This window comes from Carex rostrata, chromosome 1, assembly GCF_964058835.1.
Source record: "Carex rostrata chromosome 1, lpCarRost1.2, whole genome shotgun sequence".
Classification (NCBI taxonomy): Eukaryota; Viridiplantae; Streptophyta; class Magnoliopsida; order Poales; family Cyperaceae; genus Carex; species Carex rostrata.
In genome coordinates, this window is record NC_135918.1 from 5,968,259 (window position 1) to 5,989,358 (window position 21,100).

At 35.7% G+C, this 21,100-nt stretch overlaps 2 protein-coding genes across 3 annotated transcripts; both read left to right on the forward strand.

The window, feature by feature from the left end:
- Positions 1-3,204: 3,204 nt before the first annotated feature.
- LOC144554277 (Leucine-rich receptor-like protein kinase family protein) lies at positions 3,205-7,197 on the forward strand. Its single transcript, XM_078302608.1, has 2 exons — positions 3,205-4,969; positions 5,495-7,197. The coding sequence occupies exons 1-2, from the start codon at positions 3,447-3,449 to the stop codon at positions 6,972-6,974; spliced, it is 3,003 nt and encodes a 1,000-aa protein (XP_078158734.1). The 5' UTR covers positions 3,205-3,446; the 3' UTR covers positions 6,975-7,197.
- Positions 7,198-17,518: 10,321 nt separating this feature from the next.
- On the forward strand, positions 17,519-19,419 carry LOC144565341 (Putative adipose-regulatory protein (Seipin)). Of its 2 annotated transcripts, XM_078315081.1 has the most exons (3): positions 17,519-18,114; positions 18,649-18,915; positions 19,028-19,126. In XM_078315081.1, the coding sequence occupies exons 1-3, from the start codon at positions 17,605-17,607 to the stop codon at positions 19,037-19,039; spliced, it is 789 nt and encodes a 262-aa protein (XP_078171207.1). In that variant the 5' UTR covers positions 17,519-17,604; the 3' UTR covers positions 19,040-19,126. The 2 variants fall into 2 exon arrangements, with proteins under 2 accessions (XP_078171207.1, XP_078171199.1); XM_078315073.1 differs by having other exon boundaries at positions 18,649-19,419.
- The last annotated feature ends 1,681 nt before the right edge of the window (positions 19,420-21,100 follow it).

Sequence of the window (21,100 nt, forward strand, 5' to 3'; positions counted from 1 at the left end):
AAGGTTGGAGAAGTGGTCTGCTATATGCTGTGGTAGTTGATCTTCTCTCTTCAAATTTGCTATAGTATTTCTGTTTTTTCTCCCATTTGCTACCGCGTGAAAATATTTCGTGTTTTTGTCCCCTGATTTCAGCCATGCGCATCCGGATCTTTGTTTCCACCTGAGTTCTTTATCTCTCGCTAGCGTGAAAATGTGTTCTCTTATTCTTATTCTGAGTCTGAACTCAACTGAGTTGAGTTGTCGCAGTTCCTCGAGTCGATCCAGTTGCCTGAGTACACATTTAGACCTTTGGAGGTAGGTTTCGCTCTTAGCAAATTTCTTCCTTGCCCATTTATCTAGCTCCTTTTGCACCGCAAAGGTTTTCAGTCTAAAAGATTGCACCGGATTAGTTCTGTCATTAGGGGTTGCCCATGCCTCGGCCACAATATCATGAATTTCCGGATACTTTAACCAAAAAATTTTGAATTTAAAATTCTTTCGATTTGGGTTAGAGTGTGGTTTAATTTGTAGTAGCATCGGAATATGGTCTGAAGCTGTGGCCGGTAAGTCTTCCAGTAAGATTGTTGATCCGAACGAGTTCCAGTGCGAGGAGAGGAAGATTCTGTCCATTTTCGAAAACGTCGGATTCGGCCTCTTGTTTGACCACGTATATGTTCTATCGTGCAATGGCACATCAATCAAACTAGTATGTGCAATTAAGTTGTTAAACTCAGATAATATACCCAGGTTCCTTATGCTGCCCGTGGTATCCTCAATGTCCCGCATAATGTTAAAATCCCCTGTTATTAGCCATGGCAAATCTGAACGTTCCCTAGTCCCTCTCAATTCATTTAGAAATTCAATTTTCATTCTATCTTCTTGAGGTCCATACACAGATGTGATCATAAATTTTATATCACTTCTTTGTAGTATCACAGTAACTGAAAAATTAAAGGTGTATATATCTAAGAGAGTAAATCTCGGTTAGGGATACAAAATTTCTTCGCTGATGGTACTATCAGTTCAGTTAGGGATACAAAGCATTGCTATTTACTAAAGTAGTACAAATATATTTGATCATTTTCTTCGCTGATGGAACTTCTAATTTGACGCCTCATAAAGCAATGAAATGGATTCATTATGCTTTTTAATAACTCCTAAATTGAATGCAAGTGTAATCAATTGACGATTAGTATTGAATGCCCAGGGCAGTAATTAAAGCTTGTCGCATCCTATTCTCATTTTATAGCTTCGGAGCTTCTCTTTGGCTCTTTAATTATCTCTGTTTCTTTCGTTTGCTTTGGTGGCTGTTTTATATTTTTTATATTTTTTTTGCGACTTGTGAGACACAGCAGCAATTTGATGATTCAAATAACATGTTATGCGAAATTAAGTCTTGATTCTTGAATAGAGAACCTTTGAAGAGAAGCTAACTTAAATGGTTAAGAACTTCAGTTTCCCTTAGCAAAAGAGATTGAGCTTAGATGTGAAGATGAAGAAGATGAAGCATCTATTTTCATTCTCTTATTCAATTCAATCATATTATTATTTAAAAATGACATTTTCATTTAAAGTAAAGAGGTATATTTGTCTAAATGACAAATTTTATGAATAAAAGGGGATAATGAAAATAATGTTAAATTTCTACGGGATATTGGATATTAAGATATTTTTATGGAGAAATTGGCTATTTCAAAAGTTTGAATGGGTACACTAGAAATTTTCCCCTTCAAGAAATAGAACATTGACAAAAAGGAGATTGATCCAACCTGACATCTGATCATCGAGTTTGATCTGAGCAGTTTTTTCACTCATCTTAAGACATACTTAAAACAGTTATTAATGGATGTCATTCACGTTTTTACTAAATTAAAAATAAAAATTGAATAGCTGTCAACAATTGTTTTGCACTTTTATACACATTTTAAAATCATTCTAAAATGAAAACTTGTCAGAATCCGGACTAATCGTTCGAAGTTGAAATTCATGAAGCTTGTGTAATATTTATGCGGATTCTGATGCCTCCATTTTTTGATGCGCCAATTAAAGACTTCAAAAACAACTTCGTTCACGCTCCATATCAGAAAACGAATAAGAAAGAAGGATCTTTTCTTCTGGCAAGTTGTGAAAAATAATTTGACAGTTTCACAGTGCCAGTTCTAATTTTCTTGGACCAACCTTCCCTTTTCGCCAGCACCATGAATTGTCGCGCCATGTCTTATTCTACATGGCTCTGTTCTCCGGATGCTCCTGCTCTTACCCCCACTCTGTTTCTCTCTCTTTCTCCAGTAATAGCTAGCAGACGGCGACCATACAGTCTCCAATAACGTGACTCTCTTCTCCATGACCCTTTTTGTTGCTTTCTGTCTGTCCAACCTCACTCCACAAACAGCCCCGTGTTAACAGATAAGAAATAATGCCTACGGGCCTTTCCCCTAAAATAATAAAATAAAAACAGATAAGAAATAAATGGATGTTTTTGTTTAAGTGGCGCCTTCAAAATTAAACTACAACGATGATACTATTTACTTCTCCTTAATTGCTTCCGCAACTCTCTCGGGCGGGTGTTAGCAGAAACACATTTTTGACGGTGTAGACTAATAGTAGTCCAATCATCAGAAGAAAAGTAAGGTCCTAATGAACCGATTTTTTTATTAATAAGAAAAATAAAAAATAAATATCAATAATAGGATACAGTTTCGTAAAAAATTTTAAAAATAGAAACCTCCAAAATATTGTATCTACATATTATAAACCATAACGTCTAGTTAATCCAGTCGTTAATGATTATTAATTAAATAAAAACACTGAAGCGGAATGTTATAAACCATAACGTCCAGCTACAGTATATTTTTTTTTTCTATGGTTTGGAATTTTTTCTAAGAAGAAACCTCACTTTTTACAACACTAACGAAAACGAAATAAGAACTGAATTTCTACAGGAACGTGATTTTTTTTTTAAAATAAATAAATAAATAAATAAAAATAAAAATAAAAATGTAGCTGGACGTTATAGACCCAGCTACAGTGTTTTTTGTTAGTTAGAAATTATTAGTGATCAAATTAACTTGATTTATAACGTTATAGACCCAGCTACACTGTAGCTCTCAACGTGCGTTTTTTTTTTTTTTTTTTGAAATCTAGCGAAATTGTTCTCCATTGTGGATATATTTTTTTTGTTTCTCATATTAATAAAAAAAAATGGCCCAAAGGAATCCATCTGGAGGGAAGTCACGTAGCAGTAGCACAGCATAAGAAATTTAGCTAGCAAGCAGAAAAACCATGAAAGCCTCACTTTCACCCTCTTCTGTCAGAATAAACATGTGACCCCTTCTCCATCCTTCTTTCTCTAATCCCTTTCCATTTTCCAATCTCTATGTCCATCCCAATCCAGAACCGCACCCACATAACAGAAATATAAGGAAAAGGATTGACAGAGAAATTAGTTAAACCAGAAAACCAACTCAATGAACACCTTACTTCAAATCCTTCTACTCTTCTCCCTTCTCTTCTCTATTGCATCACCCACAGAGCTACCAGTGCCATTGAATGATGAGGTTTTATCCTTAATAGTCTTCAAATCTGCCATCACCGACCCGAATGCAGCTCTCGCCACGTGGACAGAATCTGATGCTACGCCATGCAGCTGGACGCACGTGGAATGCAACCCAGCCACGTCGCGCGTGGTTCGTCTCTCGCTCGATTCTCTCGGCCTTTCGGGTGAGCTGCCACGTGGCCTCGACCGACTCACCTCTCTTCATTCTCTTTCTCTTTCTCACAACAACCTATCAGGCCCTGTACCGGTTGGTCTGTCTCTCCTCCCTAATTTGCACTCACTCGATCTCTCGTTCAATTATTTTTCTGGAAATTTACCTGAAGATACATCTCTAATGCCTTCCTTGCGGTATCTGGACCTGTCTTTCAATTCATTCTCGGGCCCATTGCCGGGTTCGTTTCCTTCATCACTCCGTTTTCTCTTGTTATCCGGTAACCGGTTTTCGGGTCCCCTGCCTCCAACATTGTCACAATGTAGCTTCCTTCTTCACATAAATGTGTCAAGCAACCAGCTTTCGGGTTCGCCTGATTTCTCTAATGGTTTCTGGTCACTTACTCGACTAAGAGCTATTGATCTTTCAAATAACCAGTTTTCAGGTGTACTCCCAGAAGGCATGTCACATCTCCACAACTTGAAGGTGTTGAACTTGAGCAGCAACCGGTTTTATGGGTCAGTACCTGGTGGGCTTGGTCTCTGCCCTCATTTGACCATAGTTGATTTGAGCTACAATGCGCTCGACGGGTCTCTACCTGAATCATTCCGCTACCTCACCTCTCTACTTTCCCTCTCTGCATCAAACAACCGGCTATCTGGTCAAATACCAGAATGGATAGGTAACATGACAGCATTGCAGACTTTGGACCTATCAAACAACAAATTAACAGGAAACTTACCTTCCTCATTTAGTGGGTTAAAGGATCTGAGTTATCTCGGTTTATCCAATAACCTGTTATCAGGAGCAATTCCTGATTCAGTCTCAGAGTGCACCCGTCTAACAGAACTGCACTTAAGAGAAAATGGGTTTAATGGAACTATTCCACAAGCATTGTTCAATCTCGGACTTGAATTACTCGACCTTTCCTCTAATGGGTTATCAGGCACGATGCCACCCGGTTCGGCCCGTATGGCAGAGACCTTGCTCTGGTTGGATCTGTCAAATAATCACATCACCGGCACAATACCAGCCGAAATGGCATTGTTCTATAATTTGAGATATTTAAACTTATCATGGAATGATCTGAAGGCACAACTGCCACCAGAGCTTGGGTTATTTAAGGATTTAACTGTCTTGGACTTGCGTTCCAGTGAGCTGTATGGGTCGATTCCTGAAGAAATTTGCGACTCGAGTAGCCTTGCAGTTCTTCAGTTGGATGGGAATTCCCTTAGCGGCCCAATTCCAGATGAGATAAAGAATTGCTCCTCACTCTACTTGCTGTAAGTGATGATTTCTTATCTTCAGTTGTTCTGTGAAATAACATAGTTTTCATATTTACTTAACTCTGCAATGCTCCTAATGTCGATAAATATTTGTCTAGGCCGAGAATTTCAAACATACTATGGATTACTCTTCTATGATTAACTTGGCAAAATTTAGACAAAATCAAATGCAGTATGCTTGTAGGAGCATTTTCTAAAAACCAAAACTATTGTATGTTTTTTTGAATTTTTGCACAATTTTTTTTTTTGAAGGTTGGCAAATTGCCAACAATTGTATTAACTAAAGAAAAGTTTATGTACAAGGTTGTCACCTCGTCCTATCTCTATTTACAAATTTGTAATGCTAAATACTAAATAAATTAGCTATCATAAGTCATAACCGCAAAAATGCAGTCATAGTTATCTCCTCCAATCTCAAACTGCCCATAATTTTTGCACAATTTATATATTGATTACTTTTTAAGATGGTTAATCCAGTTAATTCTTTTCCTTCTCTTTCTTTTTTTTCCCCCAAATAAACAGGAGCCTGGCTCACAATAGCTTGAGTGGCCCAATTCCAACCTCCATATCCTATCTGAAAAGACTTGAAATTCTTCAACTAGAATACAACAACTTGACTGGCGAGATACCGCAGCAACTCGGCACATTACAAAACCTCTTAGCTGTGAACATTTCGCACAACCGGCTCGTTGGCCGGCTACCAACTGGTAGTATTTTCCAAACTCTGGATCAGAGTGCCATCGAGGGCAATCTCGGCATCTGTAGCCCTTTAGTTTCTGAACCATGCAGAATGGATGTTCCCAAACCGCTAGTTCTCGACCCGAATGCATATCCTCATGGAAACGGAAATGACCTTGTCACCTATGGAAACGGGCCTGCCCTACCAAAAAGACGCAAATTTTTAAGCATCTCAGCCATAATTGCGATTTCAGCCGCACTGTTAATTGTACTTGGGGTTTTGCTTGTTACATTGCTTAATATATCAGCCAGAAGGAGGATCAGTTTGCTAGATAATGCATTAGAGAGCATGTGTTCTAGTTCCACTCGGTCTAGTAGCCCTGGTGTGGGAAAGATGGTCATTTTCGGGCCAAAGAATAATTTAAGATCAGAAGATTTGGTTGATGGGGCTGAATCATTATTGAATAAAGCTACGGAATTAGGCCATGGTGTGTTTGGTACAGTTTACAAAGCGTCAGTTGCACAAGGCAGATTTGTGGCTGTCAAAAAGTTGTTTACAGCGAATATAATTCAGTACCATGATGATTTCGACCGAGAAGTAAGGATCCTTGGCAAGGCAAGACACCCTAATTTGATGTCACTCAAGGGTTACTACTGGACACCCCAAATGCAACTCCTCATCTCAGATTACGTACCACATGGCAGCCTCCATGCAAGGTTGCATGAAAATCCAGAAAAGTCAACGGGTCTGACATGGCCTGATCGATTCAAGGTTGCACTTGGCACAGCCAAAGGACTTGCACATCTGCACCAGAGTTTCAAGCCACCGATCATACATTACAACATCAAACCCAGTAATATTCTCTTGGATGAAAACTGCAACCCTAAAATATCTGATTTTGGTTTGGCAAGATTGTTGCCTAAACTTGATAAACACATTATTAGTAGCCGGTTTCAAGGAGCGATGGGTTACGTGGCACCGGAGCTTGCTTGTCAGAGTCTAAGGGTAAATGAAAAATGCGATGTGTATGGATTTGGTGTGTTAATTCTTGAATTGGTGACCGGTAAAAGCCCAGTGGAGTATGGAGATGATGATGTGGTAATATTGATCGATCAAGTTAGGGTTCTGTTAGAACAAGGCAACGTGTTAGATTGTGTTGACCCGGTTATGGGTGAGTTTCCCGAAGAAGAGGTGTTGCCTATGTTGAAATTAGGATTAGTTTGTACATCACAGATCCCATCTAGTCGGCCGTCAATGGGAGAGGTGGTGCAGATACTGGAGGTGATCAAGGCACCTATACCAGAAAGAATGGAAGGTTTCTGATTTAAAGAAGTAAAATGTATTTTCATGTATTAAAATGGGTGTTACTCTTTCTTCTTCTTATTTTTTTTTGTTTTATCCTTTTAACTTTGTTGCTGCTTTTAGGTTTAGTTTTCTAATTTCTACTTTTAATGTGGATCATTAAGTAATTTTTGTTTTTATTGCTCAAGTCAATACTTCAATGAATGCAAGTTATGATGATTTGTCTTTTTTACGGTGTGCTGTCGATTATTGTTATTCGTAGAATCTCAATTAATGCATTTGGCCTACGGGCCATGTAACAACAAAAAAAACAAAAAACAATGCATTTTCTGGATAAAGATAAAAATCTCAATTAATGTCTCTTCGGAGTATGTTTTCTGTTTTGATTGTACTAGGCCTGACACTGAACTCAGTGTTTTTACATTTCAAAGGCAGATGATGCTAGAGCTACGTTATCTTGAGCAGGAACCATGCATTTTGAATACCACCGCATAAGGATACCAGCAGTTGAGCACTCAAAGGCAGCAAAGACCGGTTTATCCGGAAAATAAGAAAAGGCACTCCGAAAAATCTGGGGTAGGAAGCATGTCATCCCTAGAATCAAAACTTTTTTGTGGAGAGCCTTGCATGATGGCATCCCCACAATGGCAGAAATGAATAGGAGAATTCGCACGTGGAGTCCAAAGTGCCCAAGGTGTGGACATGAGAACGAGTATCTCACACATGCGTTATTTTTCTGCAATCTACCTCGTTCTGCATGGGGAATATCGGATTTGCCAATTAGGGTGGATCATCTACCTCTCAATTTCACAGAAACATCCATCCACCTAACTGAAAAATTGGAAGAAGGGCAAATTATGGTTCTCTGCAATATAATGTGGACACTGTTGAAGGCGCGCATTGTGGAGATTTTTACTGGTAAGAAAACAACACCACAAGGGGTATTGATACAGGCTAGGATGTTCGGGATGGATTATAAGGCTAGACATGTCATGAGAGAGGTTGTTCAAGTTTCACACAAATTAGCAAACAATGCAAGGTGGTGTGGGGGTAAACATTAAGTGAAATAGCAGAACAGGATTCATGTGCAAGATCAGGCATTGGTGATATGATCAACAACAGCTACTTTGAACGGTCATCATCAGAACCAGTGCTAGATTTACAAGAATGATGAGCTTGAAAAATCTGGTAAGTCAGATTGATGAAGTTAGATGCATGTAGTTGGGCACAATGCACGAACTGTAATACAACACAGTATAAAAGACAAGGATCAGTTACTGGTAAAAAATCAGGGCTGCGGAGGCATAATAACGAGCTGTGCCTTTTCCGTTTTTACTGGTAAATGGAAAGAGCTGTCAGAGTTTTGAAAAAGAAAAGTGACAAGCGGACCCATCACCTTTTTTTTTTTTTGCAAACTTAAAAGGAGCTGGGTAGGTGGAGGTCTCTATTTACTTTCTAGGAATTTACTTTTCCAGTTGAAGTACTTCGTTTCTTTGTTTTTCACTTTATGGCATTGTAACCGTTTTATTTTTTTACAATTTAATATATAACACCTACGGGTTTCACATAAAAAAAAAAGAGACTTTCATTTTCTGTTAGTTCAAGTCTTCAAGATGAAAAAAAGTTCTCTTAATATTCTCTATTCGGTCATCGATCCATGCGACTATACATTGCACTATTTACGACTGGCAATGCATGCTATTATTGCAAAAAATAGAAAGAAAAATACATTTGATTTATTACTTCTACAATCCAATAAACTGTTTAAACAACCTTTTATGTATCTTTGATTCTGGTACTTTTTACTCTGTAACTTAAGAGTTCTGTTTCTATAAATTGTGTTAGTTTCCAATTTTCAATTATCAACTATATACAAATCTAACTAGAAGAAGAAGAAGAAGCAGCTATTTGTCCTTGCAAAGGGACCAGCACCAACTTGATATCTAGATTAATAGATCTCAAATTTAGACGAATCTTTTGCATGCCCAGGGCCTGGTATGCTTGGTCCCTTGTCACATTTCGTTTGTTTTAACACTTGTTTAGCATTTCATTGTGGTCCCTCTACTCACGAGTATACATTGACGAATGCAGAAATAGTAAAAGCGTGATGAAATAGTACATCTAATTCAAAAAAAGTCAATACAATATCAAGGAGCTTGGATCATTCAATAATAAAAACAAGGATGAAAATGTAACATTGAAATGTGAACGGTACAAAAAGCTTATCAGCATTGGAAAATATTCGCCCCTTAGGTACAAAATATTGGCACCTACAAGGACTTTATTCATGTCAGGTACTGTGCAGCACCCGTGCAAGATTCGCACTAAACACCCCCTCCTAAAAATTCAAAATTGGTGCCTGGTACTGTGAACTAGAAGCCATATAATAGAAATTTTTTCATAAACCATAATTAAAAAAATTAATGTTATGGAACCAATATGATTACTTTTTTTTTTCAAAAATCATAAAGACCGTGGGGTTCCCACGGTCTCAAATTTTTTTTTCAGACCGTGGGATTCCCACGGTCTCAATTTTTTTTTTTTATAAAACATAATTTTTTTTTAATTTTTAATTTTTTGTATTAAAATATTAGAAATGTTGAATATATTTCTTTGAAAATAGATGAAATACAATATAATTTAATTTATTAGAAAAACTGCAATAAATAATCCGGATCAATATTTTTCAGGTCGGGTTTTTCGCGGCTGTAAGAAAAATTAATATATTTCTTTATGTGTTATTAGAAAAAAATAAAAATGCATAGATTCTGAGTTATTGATCCCGGTTCAAAAGTCACTTCTAGGTAATTCAGAAAATATTGTGATCCTTCTAGTACATTTAATTTATGAAAAGTTGTATCTATTTTTGAAAAAAACAAAAACTTTTAAGTTATTTAATGATTGTTATTAAAAAAGAATTCTCAAAATAGATATAACTTTTTATAAATTAAATGTCCTAGAAGGATCACAATATTTTCTGAATTACCTAGAAGTGACTTTTGAACCGGGATCAATAACTCAGAATCTATGCATTTTTATTTTTTTCTAATAACACATAAAGAAATATATTAATTTTTCTTACAGCCGCGAAAAATTCGACCTGAAAAATATTGATCCGGGTTATTTATTGCAGTCTTTCTAATAAATCAAATTATATTGTATTTCATCTATTTTCAAAGAAATATATTCAACATTTCTAATATTTTAATACAAAAAAAAAATTTAAAAAATTCTGTTTTATAAAAAAAAAAAAAAAATTGAGACCGTGGGAATCCCATGGTCTGGAAAAAAAAATTCTGTTTTTTTTAAAAATAAAATAAAATTTGAGACCGTGGGAACCCCACGGTCCTTATGGTTTTTGAAAAAAAAGAAGTAATCATATTGGTTCCGTAACATTAATTTTTTTAATTTTGGTTTATGAAAAAAATTCCATATAATACCCGTACAATTATAAGTTGTTTAACGCGTCGACCAATTGTGAGTTGTAAGAAAAATATATTTACTTGATATATAATAAGTGCGAGCTTAATAATAAAAAATGGGGAAGCACTGTTCATCTAGTAGTATAATCATAGCAACAAATGCTACAGTAATCTTGTGACACCAGTTGCAGAGCTAGGTCGAATTGGAAATGGAATGAATGAGGTGGACAGAAGGGCCGGTACGAAACCAGCTAGGCTACCTATGGTACGGTTTTGTCTCGAGTTTCCCATGTTAGTACAAAACTACACGTCATTGGTTTCACAATATTCTCCCTGCACAAATAAACGACACAGAGCCTGGTATTTCTTGGAAATTGGTTGTGATCGTTGTATAATTTTCGCTTATTAGTTATGTATTAAAAACCGAAGTGTTTGTTTTATAGTTCAGAAACAAACATTTTGATATTAGCCAATCTCTTTCAATATATATATATATATATTAGAGTAAAGCTAGCGTGTGACATGCTCACCAAGAAAGTTTGGTGAGCACAACTCCAAAAGTATATCGGATCGACGTCAAATGTCAAATCTAAACCGTTGAAATCCATGTACTTCATGAGTGATGCATATACATGCAAAATTTTGAAAGTTTCGAGTTTATTTGCTACACGGTCAAGTGGTCAAAGAAATAATAAAAATTGAATATATAAAATAACTTATAATAAAATGTTCATTTCTTTGACCACTTGACCGTGTAGCAAATAAACTCGAAACTTTCAAAATTTTGCATATATATGCATCACTCATGAAGCACATGGATTTCAACGATTTGGATTTGGCATTTGATGTCGATCCGATATACTTTTGGAGTTATGCTCACCAAACTTTCTTGGTGAGCATGTCACACGCTAGCTTTACTCTATATATTATATATATATAGTAGAATATGGTGTTTTTAAATTTATCAAATCTCTTTGCGCCAAAATTTATATATATAAGAAAATAAATAAATAAAATATTAAAAATAAGAAAGGTACCGCGAAAATTTTAAAAATGGAAAGGCAGAGGTTGCCATAGCGTCCCAGCGGGACGCCATGGCATACTCTAGTCCAATAATTTCAGCTAAAAAAAAAATTAATTAATTAAATTCTAGGGACGCTGATGAACCATATATTAACGCATTATTTGACACATAGTTGATCCAAAACTTACCTTAATCATCATGTTTTGTTGCATTTTATCTATCATTTCGTTTAATTTTAGTCAATGTTAGTCAAGACAAAAGATACTGCACAAGTTGTTAATTATTACAGGATTGAAACACGAAACCGTACGATTTGCATGTGCACAAAAGATCCAAGCCGAATGGAGAAACAAATGGAGGAAACAATCTTTTCTACCGAAATAAAATCCTTTTATTTGGCTAATTTCACCCGCTGATTTGGTTTCCAAATATGAATGGATGTGCATTGCTGGCTGATGGGGGGCCGAATTAATTGATTACCAAAAGTTGAGATTTGATTGGGGGAAAAACGTGATATATTCGGCTCTGGGAAATTAGAAGGCATCTTCACTTTTGCATTTTTTTATCATTTTTTCGTTGCTTGTAATTTTTGGGGAGAAGTCGGCCAGAGGAACTAGGAGGTCAGAAGGTTTCATCTTTGCTAGTTGGAGTCAGAGGCAAACCGAAGGAAAAGAGGAAAGCTGCAGCCTGATTCTTCGAATTTGATTTTAGCAATCCTTTTTATTCTTCTCATTTTCTTCTATTTCTATGAGTTTAATGGAATCAAATATGACTTGTTAAAACTGAATTCGAAGAATCGGGCTGCAACTTTCCTCTTTTCCTTCGGTTTGCCTCTGACTCCAACTAGCAAAGATGAAACCTTCTGACCTCCTAGTTCCTCTGGCCGACTTCTCCCCAAAAATTACAAGCAACGAAAAAATGATAAAAAAATGCAAAAGTGAAGATGCCATCTAATTTCCCAGAGCCGAATATATCACGTTTTTCCCCCAATCAAATCTCAACTTTTGGTAATCAATTAATTCGGCCCCCCATCAGCCAGCAATGCACATCCATTCATATTTGGAAACCAAATCAGCGGGTGAAATTAGCCAAATAAAAGGATTTTATTTCGGTAGAAAAGATTGTTTCCTCCATTTGTTTCTCCATTCGGCTTGGATCTGTTGTGCACATGCAAATCGTACGGTTTCGTGCTCCAATCCTGTAATAATTAACAACTTGCGCAGTATCTTTTGCCTTGACTAACATTGACTAAAATTAAACGAAATGATAGATAAAACACAACAAAACATGATGATTAAGGTAAGTTTTGGGTCAACTATGTGTCAAATAATGCGTTAATATATGGTTCATCAAACTCCCCCAAACTTAAACTTTGCTTGCCCTAAAAAAAACAAATCCAAACTAGGGTTCGCGGTTGATACCTAAGCTAATTCTATTACCATGAATTCATTGAGAAAAATGTGTGAGTGGAAAAACCTAGAAATCTTGTTTGGGAATCAAATGTCTACCACTAAATATCAAAGAATACTAAAGATGTAATTAGGGTAATTTTGGTTCACACCACACATGAACAACAAATTTGTCATAATTATACTACAATACAAATAATAGACCTCCCAAATTATTTTCTTCTAGATCATGTAATTGAGAACTCTAAATTCTTTTACAAATTGACTTTTGGGGAATTGTTTCAAGGTGGGGGCATAATAAGATACTATTTATTTATTATTATTTTTTTTTATATGACACAGGCTTCCCTATTCTCGATAAATTGACAATAATTAGGGTGCTTTGCATACTCATAATCCTTTTTTCCCTTATCTTCGCGCGAATGCAAACATGGGGCACATGAATGCACCCGGCTACTTATCGGGCCGAGATCAGCGGAGTAGTGTGTCATTTTTTTTAATTTTTTTTTGGTGCCCTTTTCTGTTTTTCTTACACACACCCTTTCTACTAATTCCAACATGTTTTTGTAAAATCATTTAGGTTCTCAAATCCTTGTTCTTAAAGAAAATGAATTCCAAAGAGCTATTAATCGAGCAATTTAATCAAGACAATTCGAATGTGTATTGTTGTGTTAGTAAAACATCCCCTCACTACGTCCCTTGATATCCCTTAAAATTCAATAATAAACATCCAATACCAAACATAATTCCTAATTTTTTTGTCATTTCCACATTTAACCCAAAAGAAATCATAGTTTAACCTAAATGCAATATGAAAACTATGAAACCTAAATAAAACAAAGAAAATCAAAGAGAGACTTTTAATTCAGACACCATGGCATACCCAGTCCTATATACAAAAGCTGAAAACGAAACTTTACTTAGCGTTTTTCAGCTAAAAAAAGAGCTTTCGTGAGGTTTGTATATGGGACTGGGTATGCCATGGCGTCCCTAGAATTTAATTATTTTTTTTTTTTTTGCTGAAATTCTTGGGCTGGGGTATGCCATGGCGTCCCATGAAGATTAAAAATAGCATGGCATCCCTGGTTTTTCAAATTTTTTTTTCGTCGGACTTGAATTTGGCATGGCGTCCCTCAGGGACGCCATGGGCTGTGTACCCCTTCCTGTTTTTAAAATTTTCACGGACCCATTCTTATTTTTAATATTTTGTTTTTCAATTTTTCTATCAATAAAAATCACGGCTCTTTGGGAACTCAATTCTAAAATTTATTGGATTAGTTTTAAATGACAAATTTGTACTATTAAAATCTGTTTATCTTATGTAGAGCTGGCAACGAGCCGGCTAGGTCCGAGCTAGACCAAGTTCATGGTTCGCTTGTTTTAACAATGAGCAAGTCATGAATGAGTCAACATTTGGATCCGAGCTGAAAAAGTGGCCGTGGCTCGCTTGTTTTGACAACGAGCGAGCCGAACCAACTCGTGAAAGCTCATGGGTCAAAAACCCAAATGTATTAAATAATATATTATAAAATCAACTACTAGAAATTAAGTTTGTAACTAAATTCATAAATACTAAAATACTAAATCTTCAAATTTATATAAACATAGTTCACAAAATAAATTCATGCATACTAAATTCACACAAATTCACATCAATTCACAATTCATACTTGGATCAAGCTGGCTTGCCAGCTCGCGAGCGAGCTAAGCTCTAGCTCAAACTTGTTAATTTTGGATTGAGCTAGTGATGAGTTGGCTCGTTAATAGCTCGGTCCACTAATGAACGAGTTGTTAGCGAGCGAGTCAGATGCAAGTCACGATTGATCCACAAGAGTTACGAGCTTTTTTGTCACCCCTAATCCTACGAGTGATGCGTCTATATGCGAAAATTTTAAATGTTCGAATTAATTTTGTATAAAGTCGAGTAGTCAAAACACGTTCGAAAAAATGAATCCATTAAAATTAATTTATAAACCTTCTAATTTTGACAGCTTGATTTTATACTAAATTAATTTGAAACTTAATTTTTATTGCATGTAGACGCATTACTTGTAAGATAGACATGTTTTAACGGTTTGAATTCGTCATTTGAAATCAATTCAACAAACTAATTTTGAAGTTGAGTTTACAAATACTTGGTAAACTTAGGAACACCCTAGTTTTACCCCCTCTCTCTTTATATAGTTTATACTTAATATGATTTGTTTGTTTCTTAAGTTGTAATTTTTTAAGGTCTAATAAAGGGAGTTAAGAGTAATAGCTACTTTGAGAAAAATAATAGAAGTATTGGGATAGTTGGAAAATGCTTTATACGAAAGAAAATCATTTTAATAAATATAGTTTTTTTTTAGTAACTTGAGCTTATACTTCGTGATTTTTGGGTTTAATTTTTGATTTATTTAAACTCTTAGCAGCAGTCAGCCAGTCCGTGATGGAAACTTTTAATTATTAGAGGGTTTGAAATTAGGTGCTAGCTATGTCATAGATAAGGTTCCAAAGTCAAGAAAAGTTAACTATAAGAAAATCATGACCTATGTGTGTTTGTTTATATGTCAAATCTAGTTTTAGATAGGTTTCTGATTTCTGACCATGTGCATTTGGCACTACATTAAAAACTAATTCTTTATATTTAAATAATATAAAGTTCAGTAAGTTTTTTTGTGTAATTTTATTCCACGTATAATAGAGTGAAAGAAAAACTACAGATTATATTCAGACATAATAAAACATGATGAAAGAAATTGCTCTCAAAATGAAAGAAAGAGATCATATTTTTCTTAAATGAAAGGATTTCATCATGAAGAGATAGCTCTCTGTTAGTTGTCTAACGGTGATTTTATTTTGACAAAATGCTCCACAACAAATTATATTTGTAGTTCATTATTAATATTTTCAACGTTTCAATTAAAATTCTTCTTATTTCATGTTGCACTAACTAGTGTAATTTATCCAAAAGACCAATCTTTTTTTTTTTTTTTTTTTAAATATGGCCGTATTCGGCTAGACAGGTATCTAGAAATTAGTAAACAAGAGAGAATCGTGCTTGTTTTGTACCGACTAAGGGAATGACCGCATAGTGCATACATTTTATAATCCTTTTCATGCTGCACTAGTCCAATTTACTGTGATATATTGAAACCCAGAGTTTCGACTGTAACTATTCTGTGCACGGTGCACCCCCTCCAAAATTTTTTGCCTTGCGTTTACAGATTCATTGTGGGTTTGGATCCTCTCCAATTTGACAGACAAAATTGGCAAGCCCGGCATCTGATGTTGTCCATTCAAGATCAAGCTATACATATTAATATCTTATTATGCTAATAACTAATAACTGTCAAATACGTACGATAATGTAGGGCTCTGGCAGAATCTGGACCCTGTACTTCAAAATGAACGGACCAGATCTGTATGGAAAAGTTGCCCTGTAAATAATGGAGGGAAATTGAGTGACCTTTTTATCAATACTGAAGAGAACTGCATAGTGAGTCACAGAAAGACAGGTCCCACCACGAGTGTACTCTGGTGTACTTTATCAATCGTTTTTGACTCGTTACATGAAATATGTACATTAGCAAGGATGTATGTAAGCCAACTCTCCTGATCTCCTCTCCATCAAGGCATCACCAATTCACCGTGGTGCTTATTATTAAATTATTCGTGAACAGCGATGCTATTTTGTTGCTAAACGAAGGGGGGAGAGGTGGAAGGCACATGGAGGGGCGCAAAGAACAGCGTCTTTTTGAAGAGAAAACGACAGAGCATGGAGCATCTTTTAAAGATGAGTGGCACCAAATAATCAATTTTTACCATTCTAGGAGAAAATAATTTGTGTGCACATACTGCATGTGAATGCCTCATAGACGAAAATGCTGTGAAAATGTTTACTTTTTGTTTGTGGATTAATGATCATAAAATATCCACAAGTCTCTTGAACGGCTTGCATTGTTTTTTCGGAAAAAAAAATAATAATAACATAACTTATGTATCATTATAAGTATTGATTTCTAAAATACCTGAATCTGTGTATTTACGCTTCACAATTTAATTCTCACCTTTCTTTTACTTATTTTTCATTTTTTTGTTTTGGTAAACGGAGAATGCAAGAAGCCAAGAACCTAGCTGCTACGTGTACATTCAAAGTTTCAGGCCTTGGTTGCATTTGCTCAGTCCATCTCCATTTCATTGCCAAAGGATGATATTAACCCAGGTTAGTATTTGAGTTTTGGGCCTACTTGGGTCGGCCTGATCCTAGAATTTTGGGCTCAGTTTTCTCTGAAACAGTTACCCATCAGTGTATCAGACTATCAGAGCATTGAGTCTCTCTTTATTTTTTTGTACAGCTGTTACGAGCAACATTGCCGCAATAGGTACCAAGCCGACACGTGTCATCTCTCTGCGGCAAACCAAGCTACCTGTCTTCAAGCCCCTGATTCTGATTCTGTCCCATTATGTTATCCTCTTCAGTCCTCCCGGCAATAGAGAGTACAATTACGTTCTTGTTCTGTATTAGGCTATTACCAAAGCTATTAATTGTGTAGTCCTTGACTGCGATTTTGTTAGGTTAATGTTCTTTACTATATGAGAACAAAAATGATTAACGTCGATAATTTCAATTTCAAACCATATGATAATGGACATGTCTGGCACTTAGTTAAAAGGAGATGAGTCTAAACCTCTAGGATGGATAGTGATAGCGATGATCTTCTCTTCCTTTGCTAATTCGCTTTCTCTATTCTCATGCGACAAGCCATCCTCTTCACATATTTTCTCCATAAATTCTCCTACCACCTCCTATAATGGAGTCAGAAATCCACCACCTAATGCAAGAACCCTTCACCAAAACAACTAACCATCTACTCTCTCTCGACTCTCCCGCTGGTTGGTTCATCCAGCTGGTCGCATTTATTTTTGACCTCATCTCTAGTTCTTTTCTCAGTATCATCGCCCCTTTCATCTGTCTTCTAGAAGAGTCGCATGCGCTCCCGTCCATCCTCGTACGCCGCTTTGTCTTCTTTCTTCGACGTGTCTTGTTTGGATTTGTTGGGGCACTCTCTGCTGTGGCAATTCTCGTTGTGGTTATGCTAGTTTCGATCTTGATCGGGGTTTCAATTGTGAGGTTTTGGGTTGATGAGCCAGTTAGAATGGAAGAGGTTATTTATTTTGACTATACAATGAAGGAACCGAGTGCGGTACTATTCTTTGGTGGGCCCAGAAGACGGGGGATACCAGCAGGCCATTCTGTAGTAGTGGTGCTTGACTTGATTTTGCCAGAATCAGAGTATAATAGACGACTGGGAATGTTTCAGGTATATATTATTAATTAACAGGGATTTTACGATCTTATTAATTTTAAGTGATCCAACTAAAAAGAAAAAAAAAATATAATTTACTTTCCCTATAGTCAAACGGTATTGGTCTGGTCCCACTTAAGTTATCATAATTGTTCCACTTGGCTAAGATAATCTGATATGTATTTATAGAATAAAAAGATTATAATTTATAACAGAGAGAGAGAGAGAGAGAGAGAGAGAGAGAGAGAAATGAATGGTATTGTATTGATTGATTGAATTCTTAGTACAAGAACACTGTGTATTAATACACAATAGATACAGGTTTACAAAACATAACAGCCTAGTTAACTAACTAACTAACTAACCCTTCATCTGTTGATTTTAATATGCACCAGTTGACTTGGTCAACTCTGGGACTTATTCTATCATAACTAATCCTTCTATCTGATCCTCTATTAGTATTTGTCCAGAGAAACATGGCATCAGATTTATTGTACCAGACTAGATAAAAGATATGAAGTCACATGCACATATAAATTTGTTTCTTAGGTTACTGCTGAGGCCATCTCGCGCAGTGGAGAAATACAATCGGCATCAAGCCAACCCTACATGCTTCGTTTTAGGAGCCTGCCGATCCGACTGATGCATACCTTCTTCATGAGCCTCCCTATTTTACTTGGTATACACACCGAGACCCAGAAACTATCTGTCGAAATTCTTCGGTATACAGAGAGCCACCACAGAACAAATACCATCTCAGTCAAATTGAAACCAAGAGCTGGCTTAGCAGACCTGCCACAACTGTATACATCACAGGTGAGAATAAGAACACAACTTCCTTGGATGAAGCAATTCGTGTATAATTGGAAGTGGACCTTGTATGTATGGACAACATTTTATATGTATGGGTTTATTCTGATACTGATAGGATGCTACCTGAAACCCTCTGTTTTTGGGTTGATGTCGTGGTTGCCAAGAGAGAAGCCTTCTGATCTTGAGAGAGGAAGGAAGAAGGTAATGGAAAGGGAAAAGGAGGAGATGGGGGAATTGACTGAGAGGCTTAGGAAATGGAGGGAGAGAATGAATAAAAGGAGACAAAGGATAGAGCACAGGAGAGTGTCTGAGTCCAGCATGACAGGTGGAGAAATCGGCGAGGTGATCGATGATGATCCAGGTGAATTTGCGGCCTCGGAGTCATCAGAATGTATTTGAGGTCTTAATTTAATTGGAAATTACTATGTGAAATGTTCGTTTTATGAAGAAGAAATGGTTAATTTCTTATAAATTGAGAAAAAGAGTTGCTTTGCCATATCAAGGTATACTTTACAGAGAGAGAAAAAATAATAGGCCAATGAATTTGCATTGCATTTGTTCCTTGTTGCAAAAGGTACATGGAGTCATGGACACATAATCTCAAGTCCCAACACTCAAGCCCCATCATCACCTACTCAACTATTTATCTGACTAGTAGGGAATCAGTACATATTTGGTTACAGCATGAAGTTTTGTGGATTTATATATTGAGTTAAGCTCACTGAAGAGCTTATCTTTGATGAATTTAAGGACATCATAGGTTTACTCATATATATTAATTAATATACTACTTTTTTCGTTAGAAATGAAAGTAAAAAATGAAGATAAAATTAGGATGTTCGGTGAATAAAATATTTTTTTATCATGCTATGTCATTAAAAAAATTATACATCTCGTTAGTAAAAAATTAATCATTAACATTGTTATTTGTGTGGATACAAATGCGGAAATTATGTATATTCTTATTTTTTTGAATATATATAATTAAACACAAAAATATTCTTCCCTCCAAATATATATAATTCTAAAACAAATAAATATTTGAATTTAAAAAAGAAGAATATATAATTTTCGTATTTGTATCCGTACTAATAAATATCTGAAATTTTAAGTATATAAATATAAATAATTATTTGTATTCCTACTGTATTTATATATATTTTTTAAACTGAAATTGTATATCTATGTTGCATAAATACGGATACGGGTATCGTATCGGATACGATACGGGTACGGTGATACGGCAATTTTGAAAAATATAAGATACGATACGTCTATTATATATATTATTTTTAATTAATTTATATATTGTATTTAGATAATTATAACTTAAATCAAATTTGTAGAAAAATAAAGACTTCATGAAAGTTTAAGATAAATATTATATTGACTAGATTTTATCACATGTGATACTGTAGTGTAGTGGTTAAAGCTTTTGACCCACACTTGGGAGGTCCCAAGTTCAAACCCAGCTTGGAGCGGAAAAAAAAAGAAATCTGCTTCGGTCCACTGGCGCAGTCCACACGCTCGGGCTGGTGTCCATGGGCGCGGTCCACACGCTCGGGCTGGTCCACGGGCGCGGTTCACATGAATTATATATGTCTTTGTATCCTAATCTGCAAATTGTTTATATCGAAATATTTGAATCAGGCTTCTAAATAGCTAGCTATGGCGGCGCTATAGCTACGCTATAGCTGTTTCGGACCATAAACGCTAAGCTATGAGATAAAATTGCGCTAACTCAGCTACAACCGCTATAGCTATAATAGCTGACCGCTATTACCGCTATATGAGACCCGCTATAGCTACCGCTATGCTACATGGTTTTTTTTTTGCAATTTATATGGACTTCTGTACTTCTATTTTTATTTCTAATACTACATGGTCTTCTACGATAAGTATACTAAATCAAACTATGTGCTTCTATTTTTATTTGTGATTTATTCTATCATTCTATATCGAGAAATATTCAAATACTAATTATTCATTTTGATTACTCTTTTTATAGTATTCGTTTGTAAAATTATTATCGTTCGTTTCAATTGAAAGCTGATTTTGATTATTATTATAATTATAAAATGTTTAAATATGTATATTGAGTATTGACTTCATTTACATTATAAAATTAATTGCTCTTTGTCTATTATAATATGTAATACCATGAAGTATAAACTATTAAATAATGTTA

What these genes read in the sequence shown, in the direction of transcription:
- LOC144554277 (XM_078302608.1), top strand. Translation starts at nt 3,447, where the DNA reads ATGAACACCTTACTTCAAATCCTTCTACTCTTCTCCCTTCTCTTCTCT. An exon ending in TGCTCCTCACTCTACTTGCT is followed by an intron (nt 4,970 to 5,494) that starts GTAAGTGATGAT and finishes CCAAATAAACAG; the next exon opens with GAGCCTGGCTCACAATAGCT.
- LOC144565341 (XM_078315073.1), top strand. Translation starts at nt 17,605, where the DNA reads ATGGAGTCAGAAATCCACCACCTAATGCAAGAACCCTTCACCAAAACA. An exon ending in GACGACTGGGAATGTTTCAG is followed by an intron (nt 18,115 to 18,648) that starts GTATATATTATT and finishes TTTGTTTCTTAG; the next exon opens with GTTACTGCTGAGGCCATCTC.